At 37.5% G+C, this 12,591-nt stretch overlaps 1 protein-coding gene across 1 annotated transcript; it reads right to left on the bottom strand.

The window, feature by feature from the left end:
- Positions 1 to 210: 210 nt before the first annotated feature.
- On the bottom strand, positions 211 to 8,030 carry LOC140232009 (carbohydrate sulfotransferase 9-like). Its single transcript, XM_072312159.1, has 3 exons — positions 7,927 to 8,030; positions 6,465 to 6,589; positions 211 to 1,695 (listed from the first exon to the last, which is right to left on the bottom strand). Exons 1-3 carry the CDS (start codon positions 8,012 to 8,014, stop codon positions 838 to 840), a joined length of 1,071 nt encoding a protein of 356 aa, XP_072168260.1. The 5' UTR covers positions 8,015 to 8,030; the 3' UTR covers positions 211 to 837.
- Positions 8,031 to 12,591: the final 4,561 nt, after the last annotated feature.

Here is a 12,591-nt window from a genome sequence, read left to right as displayed (position 1 = left end):
AGTGGTTTTAGTAGATGCTCAAGATTTGTCCACAAAAACATGTTCTACGTTCACAGCAATGTTTTAAAAAAATCTACACACTTGATACACAGCCTTCATAATCACGAAGGCAGTTGAAAATGATGGTTCCTGTATGAGGGTGATAAAAATTGTATACCACTATTTTGTGCAATATGACTGTAATCAGACGTAAAAGATCGAGTACAATCAACAGAACTAATTGCACGATCGTGCGATCATAAAGTTATACAGAATGAAGATTTTACTCTTTTCACAGGACGATGACATTACAAGCAATCACATGATTATTAAAGGAGACGATGGCATGATGCCACAATTACTTCTCCTAATTTTTGCATACAGAGAAAAAAAAAATACCGAAGATATGTTCTCATCATAGCAATTATACAAGTCCAGACCTTTCCCCTAAAGGTCTTTCGTAGTGCTCTGTAGATACAAAATAGTGATTAATGTGGAGGATACAAGCTTTTGTCTTCCATACCTTATTTGACAACGGAAATTTAGCACAGGATTTGTGTGCAGACCAAGTGGAGATTTTGTGGGAATTTCATTGTATTCTCAAATAACTTGCCTATGTGGATGCCACTTGTAATGGTTACATGTTTCATGAAAACATGCGAAAACTTCGAAGCCCGATCAAAGTTATTTTTTTGTTATTTGTCTGATATTTTGAGACTTTTGAAGTCTTGCTCTTTCGATTTTGCTTTTTTTTTGCCAATGCCAGCTTGAAATACAAATTGAATAGGGTTAACAGCTCGTTAAGATTAAAACTTCACTGTGTTTTCTGTAGAAACCAGCGGTAAATCTGTCAGCCTGTTAATGCCGCCGTATGCTCTCAGGCATTTTGTAGCCAAAATACGCCATGTCCGCAGAAAGCCTTTGGTTGACTTTTTCAAACTGTTCATCAGAAAGCGTGTCATAGTATTTTTTCATTATGGCGTCATCGCTGCTATTCGAAACGTCAAGTGCCTTGTACGGATAGAATTTAGAATCCACACCCATGAGCTTCAGCACCTCAATAACATCTTCGGTGTACATCTCCAATCTTCCTATGTAGTCGTAACCAAGGCAAGGATTGCAGATCTTGTACACATCTTCCCAATGAATGTCGTAATTCTTGGCTAGGAAATAGTCGATGAATTCTTTAAAGGTGACATTGTACATCTCACTTTTTACTGACGGACCGGGCATTTCTGCTTTAGAATGATTTCCATATTTTGTGTATATTTTCTTATTGTGAGTGCGACGGTGATATAGATTCCTATTCGGATAGGCTTCTAATCGATCTCTAAACGCAGCCAGGAGACGGGTGTAAGGATTCCGGACGAAGATAACTTTCTTATACTGGGCTGCGTACGATTTCTTCACGCGTTCACTGATGCTCTTCAGAAACTTGAATCGTTTCTTCAACAGGTTGACAGTTTCCTGTGCGCTCACTTTGGCGTCTTGACGTTTAAATCCGTAAATGCTGAGCAGAAGTCTGCCCCAGTTCGTGCCCCCACATTTAGGAATGAGGAGAAGGAGTGTTCGTTGTTTCGGAAGGACTCTGAACTCGCCGCAAGCCTCCACAAGCCGCCGGGAAGCACTGGTGTTTTTCCGTAAACATTCACGTCGCAGGGTCTCCTGACGTGCTGCCTGAGTATCTTCAACAATCACTGGTAGCGTGGTTGGGTTCTATTAATATGAAGGATAAAAAAATAAAAGTGGAGTTTTAACGGACTAAGGCTTGTGAGGCCAGCATGAGATCACCATTCTTTGATTTTTTTTTTTTTTTTTTTTTTGCAACTGGGGTCGCTGCTACGTGACTATCAACCTTAGTGAAACGGCGGCCATCTTGAGTTCACAGAATTATTGTGGCAATGCAGTTATGCACAGTTTTCATGTTAAGATCTATTCGACTAGTCTTGTACAGTATGTAATAATGTTAAAGATAGCATGCTATTGATAATAACACGTGAAAATTATTCATACACCGGTCTGAATTTAGAATTGGTTGAGATAAAAACCACTTTCATACTATTTTGTTGTTGTTGAATTTTATTTTGCTTTAAATAAATATTAAGGATCACTATCTATAATATAGAATTGCCCTTTAAAACACTTCAAATACCGAAGGCCACAAAAGTATCACGTAATCATAACGTGCCGGACCACTTTTGGGGCCCCTAAAACATAATGCCAAAAAGCATTCTTTATTAGGAAAAAATGAAACAGACAAGAAAAAATTAAACCTGCATGAATAATGTGAATTGGGTGTTTGCAGTAATATCTGCTGAGAGCACAGAAGTGGAGTTAGAGGAAAATCATATATTGCGTACATGCGTTCAAAAGTTAAGATTTTTAGAAGTTTCGGTATAATACAGCCATCGATGGATTTAGAAATTGAGATAATGAATGTTGTCACAGGAGGACAATTATCCCTCAACATGATAAGTCAGTAAAGAAGTGGAAGAGTCCGTACTTTTCCTTTTTCTTTTATGTAATATTTGAACCATCGGTTGATCATAGGTTAATAAGCAACTTTCCAAGAGTTTATATAATTTTCCAACTCGTGCGTTACTGATTGGAACAAATAATAAGATAACATACGATTACGCCTTAAGATTTGTCAGAGTAAATTGAAGCAAGGCTAAAATGCTCAGAAAAGAAAAAAAAAAATGGTAATTTGGAAAAAAAAAAGTTGTCTTCAGAAAAAATAACAACATAGATATACAAGACAAAGCATATCAAATTAGTTCCTGGAGTGTAAATGATGGAAGGACATTTTTTTTTTTTTTTTTGATTACGTCAATGAAGCAGTAGTGTAATAAAAATTCGATCTACAGTATGATAATCATCATAAATTATCATAAAACAGTGAACCTATAAAGTATGCACCATTAATTCTACATTTAAGCAATCGCATTGATTAGGTTTGTGAGTATAGATATCTTGGTACAGTGATAGACACTAAAACTAAATTTCAGTAGGTACTCAAGGTCTCTCATACAAAGCCTCCTTACATTCAGCTTGATAATGCCGATGCAAAAATAATTGTTGAGGAGCTGGAGAGACCGAGAAAGTTCTTTCAGCTGATTAATTCAGATCTTTTTTGAATCAGTTATTTTTTTTTTTTTTTTTTTGGGGGGGGGGGGTAAAAACCAATAGTTATGATGATCATAAACAGAAATACATTTGTAAATATACTCATTTTTAAAGTTCACAAGATAATGAATAACCCGACACACCCATTCCATTCCTATTACAGCTTCAGTCGCTCTGGTATTCGTATTTGCGTTCCAAAGTCCACTCGCAATAAAATTGTTGTTCCGGTTTTCTTCTGTTCCTAATTCAATTCACATTTTGAAGAACAATGTCATTGGAAACTAGGTCTAGTTTCAATTCTGCGCTTTGTTGTGCGCAAAAGCATGAAAAGTATCTACTTTGTATAGGTCATTCAATTTTGCACACAGTTCATGAAAGAGCATAAATAAGTCATTCAATTTCGTGGAGAGGTCAGCAAAAAATAGTCATTGAAATTTATCAAAGGACAGCTAAAGTTGCCAGTCGCCAATAGACGTATACGAATTCGATCGCACAAAGTGCAACCAGGGAGGTGGAATACAACCATCGACGTCGCTCTGAAGCCCGTACTGCAGTACAACTTTTGCATTCAGTTAGGCCAAGTTGGCAGGTGTTCCATTGGCAGAGACTCCAACTCTCCCGTTTTCGACGGGAGATCTCCCGCCGAAAACCCATTTTTGCAAAATCTCCCGTTCTCCCGTTTGAGATCTAATTTCTCCCGCCCCGGCTGTTTGTCTCCCGTTGGAAGGGATTTCTTACTTATTTCTATCGTATGTTGAAAAAATAAGCCTTAGATAGCACAAGAGAGCATCTAGAACCCTAGGAACTTCGCGCTTCGCACACATCAAGTTCGAGTCTCCCGTTTGCTAGGGGTTTCAGGCGGGAGAATCTCCAGATCAGAAGGTGCTTTGGGTTGGAGTCTCTGCATTGGTATAATTGTTTTTATAGCTATCTCATGCTTCTACATTCTTCCACGTAATGATTTAGTTTTCTTTTTACGGGGTCATTCATTTCATTGGTCTATAAAGTGGCCAAATAACCATAACATTGCTGTTGTTGTTGTTGTTGTTGTTGAATGGGGCAAAAATGAGGAAATAACGACTGCCGGTGAAGGAGCGAGGTTCTCCGGGTTGTTGTTGTTTTTGTTTTTTTTTTCTTTTTGTTTTTTTACTACTCGATATGTGTATGTCAAATAAATCTTTCTTTCTGCTGAATTCAAATATCTTTTTTAATCTTTTATCTTTATACATTTTCTTTCATAACGCATTTTCGTGTATGGTCATTTCAATGTCATTTACACAATCTTTTTCAATTTCAAGCGTGTCAACATGTACAGTATATAAACCAAAGAGATAGGTCATAGGATGTAAACAATATATGATTGTAATAGGCTCTTTGACTATTACAGAGAGAGAGAGAGAGAGAGAGACTATAAATGAAATATCACATATTCTGCCGTTTGGGATAAACGTGTAAACACAATTTTTTAATGGAATCTCGAAAATAAACAGGAGAACTTTAACAATATTGTTGGATCTGACAGGGCCACCTTTACCGGAGAAAGAGGGGTGGGGGCCCGCCTCCTCTATTTTTTCGCAGAAGAGATGTGACAGCAAATCCCCCCCCCCACTCCCATCATAAAAAAACGAATCGAAGTCCCTGCTTCCATAAAGTCGGCCCCTCACTTCGGAAAACGTAGCACCGCGCTGTCTCATATCAGAGAAAACTTTCGAACATAAAAGTGAAGAAACCAGAAAAGCGAAATATAATGAAAAAATACAACAATAAAAGAAACGAATTTTTAAATCAGTAATATAAAATGAAATCATTTTATTTGTATATGATACTGTTCATTTTGTTAAACAGTATTATGTTCTGTCTCTCTCTCTCTCTCTCTTTCATTTTAAACTACCGCGATGTACTTATGGAATTGTACATGGTTATCTTTGATTGATCATGTATTAGTCGAGATGTGTGCCATAGTTTCATCACCATGTTAGTCTGTTTTCTATGTTTCGTTGTTTTTTCTTTTGTATGAATTTTTGTTTTTCATTTCTGATACATGTGCATCTCACTGATGACGAACATGATCATTGATTATCGAAATACAATAATGCAACATTTTACGAGTTCTTCCCTATTTGTTTCCAATGATCAAAACAAAACAAAAAACTTAATGCACCCACAATTTGTATAATAAGCCTAATTTTGCAGGTCTTGTAAATTGGACATGCATTTTTTCATTCTTTAAGACTTTTTTTTAGATGACCGAAGTCATATCAAATCTGGGCATTATCATCCAAATATTTATTTCTGTCTCCACTACCAACAAACTAATTGAATGAGTTCCCGGGTAGATGTTTTAAGTTTAACGCATTATCTTAAATCGTTAAGGGCATTTCCTCACTTGAGTTGGACTTCTGCAAAAATACCCCCTCCCCCCCCCCCCCCAAAAAAAAAGGAGAAAAATCAAGAAAACGTTTGTGTAATTCTGTCACCTGAAGCACCTTGCATTTAAATCTGAAATTTATTTGTATATGATACTGTTCACTTGTTAAATAGTATTATGTTCTGTCTCTCTCTCTTTCTCCTGAACTCTCCTTTGTGTTCGTCTCTTTCATTTTAAACTACCGCGATGTACTTAAGGAATTGTACATGGTTATCTTTGATTGATCATGTTTTTGTCGAGATGTGTGCCATAGTTTCATCACCATGGTAGTCTGTTTTCTATGTTTCGTTGTTTTTTCTTTTGTATGAATTTTTGTTTTTCATTTCTGATACATGTGCATCTATGTTGTATTTTATCCGCACTGACCTGCGGAAGAACAATCTCCGAAATGAAGTATGTATGAGTTTTGTTTTTCATTTCTGATAATGTATATTTATGTTGTATTTCATCCGCACGGGCCTGCGAAAGAACAGTCTCCGAAATGAAGTATGTTGCCGTGCTTAAATAAATGAATGAAATGAAATGAAATGAAATGAGACAGTGCTAAATTAAATACACTAATCTGGAACATGAATGCCAACATTAGTAACGTGTTCTCCCGTGCTAAATGGACGTACAATACACTACTTCTATAAGTGTTTTCGGTATCATAATAAGGCACTTTTTCCCATGCAAAAAAAAAAAAGTCAGGAAACATGTATTTAATGTCATTACAGACTGTCGTGTCCTTGAGTGTTGTCCATGTTTACACATCCCATCTCAGCTCATGTGTCAGTACAAAAACTTGACAGTTATGTTCGGAAACTGAGCCAAAAATGTTAAAAGGTATATCTTTAGGGCTATACATGCTGTCACAGCACGCACAATGTGCAACATGATATTATCACTATAGGATCGTTAAATGGACGAAACACAATGTTTATGCACTTACGGGAAAAGTGACATTGTTCTTTACTTCCTTGGTACAGGGCTGGATGACAGGTTTGGGTGTAGTCCGATTAACACTGGCAGTTGCATGACTGGAGACGTGCCTTACAAACGAGGTCCCATATGCATCTGTAAAGGATAATTATGTAATACAGTATTATACCTGATAGATGTAGCATTGAAGGGGCCCCGGAACGTTTTCAGTGTGTGTGTGTGTGTGTGTGGGGGGGGGGGGGGGGGGGGGGGGGGGGGGGCAGATTGGGCCGATGGCGTCAAAGATTGCTATAATAGCCCCATCCCCCCCCCCCCTCCACACCCCGTTTCGCGGTCCCTGAATTGAACTATGTCACAGACCATGCATGCGCTTCTCAAACTTTTCCAACCCGAGGCCATCTTTGGCGCCTACAATTTTTTTTTTGAGGCCCAGTAACATTAAATATGAGTCTTTTCTATTTCATTTTTGGCCGACATCGCGGCCCACTGGTTGAGAAGCGGGGTCATACACGCTATTCAAAGGTTATACAAGTTGTAGGTCCTACTGTATAGTAAATGACTGGGTTTAAGTGAACTCATCGTGCGGTAGACTGTTTTTAGAACGTTCGATTAAACAATTGGTTCTTCCTCACATACTAATATGTATAGAGGGATTACAATAAGCATTGCTACAAATTACTCACTGATGACGAACATGATCATTGATTATCGAAATATGATAATGTAACGTTTTACGAGTTCTTCCCTATTTGTTTCCAATGATCAAAAAAAAACAACAAACAGCAACAACAAAAAACCTTAATGCACCCACAATTTGTATAAGAAGCCTAATGTTGCAAGTCTTATACATGGGACATTCATTTTTCACTCTTTAAGACTTTTTTAGATGACCGAAGTTATGTCAAATCTGGGCATTATCATCCAAATATTTATTTCTGTCTCCACTACCAACAAACTAATTGCATGAGTTCCCGGGTAGATGTTTTAAGTTTAACGCATTATCTTAAATCGTTAAGGGCATTTCCTCACTTGAGTTGGACTTCTGCAAAAATACCCCCTCCCTCTCCCCCCCCCCAAAAAAAAAGGAGAAAATCAAGAAAACGTTCATGTTAATTCTGTCAACTGAAGCACCTTGCATTTAAATCTGAAATCTATGCACCCCCCCCCCAAAAAAAAAAAAAACAACAACAACAACAACAACAACAAAAACATGATCTCCTTATCGGTGGTTTACTGCTTGTGCTAAAAAAAAAAAGCGCTTCGATATATAATTTAATCTATAAACTCCGACAGAAACGAGAAAGTTTCAAGCAGACAATATCAATTTCTCTCTTAAGCCTTATAAAAAGAACATGAAGACACATGTAGATCGTGCCCTATATTGCTTGTTTCCAACCTATTCACACAACGTCGGTTGTTCAATATTGCATGGATGGCTTGGCCGAAATCTTGAGAATAGTTTTCATACTCACCCTCGCAACTGAGAAATCCCACAAACAGGATGGCGCAAATTGCACAAACTCCAACAGCTATGGACCGGAATCGAAGACGAGGGGCCATACTGTTCTGAAGGTGTCGTGTTCATTAACTCATCCTACGAAGTGATGTCGTGTTCAGGTGGGACATCTATGAAACTGCCATCACGGCTATCGCCGCAAATGTTTGGCCTGTTAACACCAATAATGGTTAACCAATGCTAACAGATGATAGGGTGACGTCACAAGGCTGCCTGATGGCTAACAGCAATTCGGGGATCTGCCTAATTTTAATGGCACATTGCACGTATACACTTACCGCGACTTGTGGAGAGCAGCATTCTCTCCTCTCTCCCCTCCTCTCTCCTCCCCTCCCAATCATCACGTGTTAAAAATGCCCTTGATGTTTTCCTGTTCTTTTTCCTGCGTTTTGGTGACAAATGGGAAATATTCTCACTTGTGTTCACATGACCCTTAAAATATATTGTGTTGCGAGCACTGACAATGCTCCGAGTACTCCGCTCTAGTGACTCTTTTCTTAATGATTGTTATGAAGGAGGCACAGGGTGTCATGGACATGAGAAAAGACGTGCAACAGAACAGATGGAGCACACTCTGTACAGATTAAAGTTCGACCAGCCCTTTGAGGGCGCTACTTATTTCCTGTGCGCGAGGAAGAAAACTGTTGTATGCAATGGTGTCTAGAAAAAAAAAAGTGTTAGCAACGCAAACTGTGTAGAATACATGTAAATGCATAATCATTTCTAATAGTGATGCGCTTTGAATGTAACTTCAAACATTCATCAAGTATGCCCACTTTCAGGTCGATCGAAATGCCCTTCAGCATTCTGACTCTGGACAAGATGCTGGACTTGTCAATTTGGATCAGAACAGAGCATCATAATAGTAACACTATGTGATCACACACATCGGTGGCCCAGAAGTTTCCTCCAAATTGGGTAATTATGATGGTAAAGTTATGGACATTGAAATCTTTCGCAGAACAGTGATACTGGCCGGAGGCGCCTCATGCAAAAGCATCATATCGTGAGCTAAAAACCTCACTTTCTACTCACAACGCCACGTCCTGCAGCTAACAACCATTAGTCTTGCCACCAGGACCTATGACATAGAAAGTGTATTAAAAGTCAGCGTGTATTCTACCTGTCATGTGCTTCTTATTCTGAATCTCTCTTTTTTTTTTCGCACGACATTAAATGTGATGACTACATACATCCTAGATAGGAGAGTAAGCCTATCGATGAATTCATCTGATAAGAATCAGTGATACATAAGTTTCACAAGTTAACCATACCTAGGGCCTATGCAATATTGACACAATATTATAGGCCTACAATTATTATATAATATTGCACTGTTTTATGAAGGAAATTACATTATAAACGTTTTCAAAAATACTGTGTACACTGTATTCCTAAAAAAAGCAAGCTCTTTTTTTCTGTATTCGAATTATGACATGTAAGACGTGCATGTTTTACATTTGCACGATTTTGCTTTATTTATTGAAAGGCCCAGTAAAGTGGGGAAACACGGGTGGCCTGATTGAATCGTCATTCGCAGCCCACTAGGCTATATTCGAAAACCACGAAAATCCACACATCGGTAACGGTGGACTCTAATCGAGATTTTTCAGTAGCTGTACAAAATTCGTTGCGCGGATTCTTGAATACTGTGAAGTCTCCCCCTTCCCCCCAAGAAAAAGAGAGAAATTACAATATCTGATTTTTTTTTTTCATAACTTTTTGATACCTTTCAAAATATTGAAACAATCTAGATGCTATTTCAGGCTATGAAACTGTAACTTGTAACTTAAATGTTGCAGAAAACCCCATTGAATTTGGTTCCGTGCATGGTCGTGGAGAAATGTTGATCTTCGTAATGCATGTCATGGGTCCGTTTGTCCAAGATTTAGCACTTTTGGGATCCATTATGAATGAACATATTTTGCATACAAGTCATTTACCGATTAAATCGTTTCAATATCTAATAAGAAAACACAGTAAATGTGCAATGGGAGACGTGGCCACACGAGGAAGCTTTTGCATATTTACATTAAAATTCAACAAGCTGGTGAGAACTTGTGGTGAAGTTTTTGACATTTTTTATCCTAAAAAGATAAAGATGATATAATGCATTGGTTATGTTTAAATTAACACCCCTCCCCCTCCAAAAAAAAAAAGAAGAATAAATAAATATAGGTTTTCCCGGCCAATTTCGCACTTTTTTCAGTCCAATTCCTAATTGCTGCATTCAATTTAGCACAATTTAGCCTAGACGGCATGTTCGGTATTTCAATTTTATAATCTTTTCATTCAAATTCATTTTGGAGCATTCAAATTACCTTTTACATCATTCGAATCAGCACTTTTTCGCTTCAAATTCGTAAGACAAGAACCATTTCGCAAATCGTTTCCCATATCGCAATTTAGCAGACACGTTTATGCCTTTATTCTGATATAACCTTTGCAACAGTACTTTCAAAATAAGTGTATGTGTTTATAATGTTCGATAGCATTATTTCATTCACAGATACATTGATCTTAAGTTTGTTTTGTCAATAATTGGGAGAAGGAGGTTTCAATTTACATGATTATTTCTTTCATCTGCATGTTTCATTATTTTCATTTGGTGGGTGCTAGATTGCGTTAATTATCATTAGGAATAAATAAAAGTTCTTGGATCAGCTCTAGCCATCAATTTGTCAAGGTTATTACCCTCACTCAAATGCTTATATGATTCTTTCCCTGTTTTCTTGAGAGATACGCCTGTATCTAACTCGTGCTGCTATGACTGGACATAAGAAAGTGAAGTGAATCTATGGTACTGGTGCAAGCATGGCATGTATAGTTCTGATAACATGTATGGAAGAAGAGGGGTGTTACAGAACAACAAATTTGAGTTATTTAGGGTCAAAGATACCTTTACTATATACTTAACAGTGTGTGGATGAAACAAAAATTCACATTTAAATACGCATACTAGTACGAGCTGAAATTTTCGCGTACAGATATTTTCGCGATTTGCTACTTGGAGGACATTTTCGCGTGTTGTTAATTTCGCGGTTACGAGGGTCTAACTGAACGTAGTTAATCGCGTGTTGTTATTTTCGCATGTTGTTATTTTCGCGGTTCGAAGGCAATTCGCGAAATTCGCGAAAATAAAACCACCGCGAAAATTAGAATCACGGTTCTCACTTTTTCAAAATGGAAATAACATTACGCCAATTTGAATGAACATAATTATTTGGAATTTGACTGCTCATACGCGAAATTGAATGACTGAAATACCATTTTCCGCCAGTGCTGGCGAATTTGAATGACTGAAGAGCACGTGCCAATTTGAATGCCCGTTTTACGAATTCGAAAGGCACATGTGCGAATTTCATTGACCGAAATGCTAAATTGAACGAACAAGTTGCAATTTTGAATGACAGAATGTGCAGTGACGAGGATTTTCGCTAAATTGAATGAACTTTTTATCAAATGGACTGACAAAAGTGCGAAATTGGCCGGGAAAACCTATAAATAAATAAATAAAAAAACTGAAAATAAACCAACCATGATCACTGCAATTACAGTTGTGGCTTTATTGGGCCTCAGGCAGATCTCAAGCAGGTTTTCTGGTTGTATGGAAAGTCTTTTTTTATGAAGACGTGCATGAAATCTGAATAATATGTTAGTAAACTTGACTATTTTGTGTCATTTATTTTGGGTCAAATCCCAAAGTGGGGTCTTTTGTTGAAATGTTACAGGTGCAATTTGTTAAGTTTTTGTTAAAAAAAAAACCCCAAAACAACTGTACATCATAGTCAACGCAGCCGTACTGAAAACACAGCGTATTTAACGCAGCTGCAGATGCATTTTGATTGTTGTTGTTGTTTTTTGTAACACGATGTGCTCCATAATGAGCAAGACATTACCAGCTATCTGATAACAGCGAGGGCAAGCAAGAATGTCGGCATGAATTAGTGCCTATAAAATCTGGAAACTGTCATTCTACACTGTTGGCAAACACGAAACAGAAATCAAAAGGACGCGTGAGTTTTGTTTTGTTTAGTTTTTTTCCTGACAAACTCTTTTGAGCTACTAAAATCCTTGCATCTGATCAGCTGAGAGCATATCATTTGTCAGAAAAGAAGTGAAAAAAAGGCTAGATGACATGTCCCTCCCCCAAACACTTGCTGTCATTATGTGTCTGCCAGTTGTTAATAATTTTCATTTTTTGAGGTCTGAATTTAACCACAATTAATGGATAATGAGTATGTGTGTTGGATGTAAGATTGTTAACATTTTTAAATCTTACGGAAATGATAATCTGATGGCTGAGCGAGGGGAATTGTCATCAAACATTAAAAAGAAAAAGTAGAAATGTTGCTTTGGCGACTGGTATGTCGCGTCCATATTGCACAGTTCTCCCATCTGGTCTAGAGAACATCTGGACAATGTGAGACAACAGTTTCACATAACTGGCAAAAAAATTGAAATGACATGTTTGCTACAAATTTGTTGAGTGTTTACTTTCCTTGCATTAGCTTTCATTCGAGTGGATTTAACATCCATTTTCATGACAATACTTTTAGCTCTTTTTTTTTTTTTCAAAATGTGAGGGAAAATTGTGACATTCATTGATCATGACATACAT

Source organism: Diadema setosum, chromosome 8 (genome assembly GCF_964275005.1).
Source record: "Diadema setosum chromosome 8, eeDiaSeto1, whole genome shotgun sequence".
Taxonomy (NCBI): domain Eukaryota; kingdom Metazoa; phylum Echinodermata; class Echinoidea; order Diadematoida; family Diadematidae; genus Diadema; species Diadema setosum.
This window is presented reverse-complemented; position numbering and strand designations above follow the sequence as displayed.

Bases quoted from the DNA above. Each gene is read 5' to 3' on its own strand.
- LOC140232009 (XM_072312159.1), bottom strand. From the start codon at position 8,014: ATGGCCCCTCGTCTTCGATTCCGGTCCATAGCTGTTGGAGTTTGTGCA. The intron at 6,590-7,926 runs GTGAGTATGAAA...TATCCTTTACAG, and splicing joins GGGATTTCTCAGTTGCGAGG to ATGCATATGGGACCTCGTTT. The intron at 1,696-6,464 runs GTAAGTGCATAA...TCATATTAATAG, and splicing joins AGAACAATGTCACTTTTCCC to AACCCAACCACGCTACCAGT.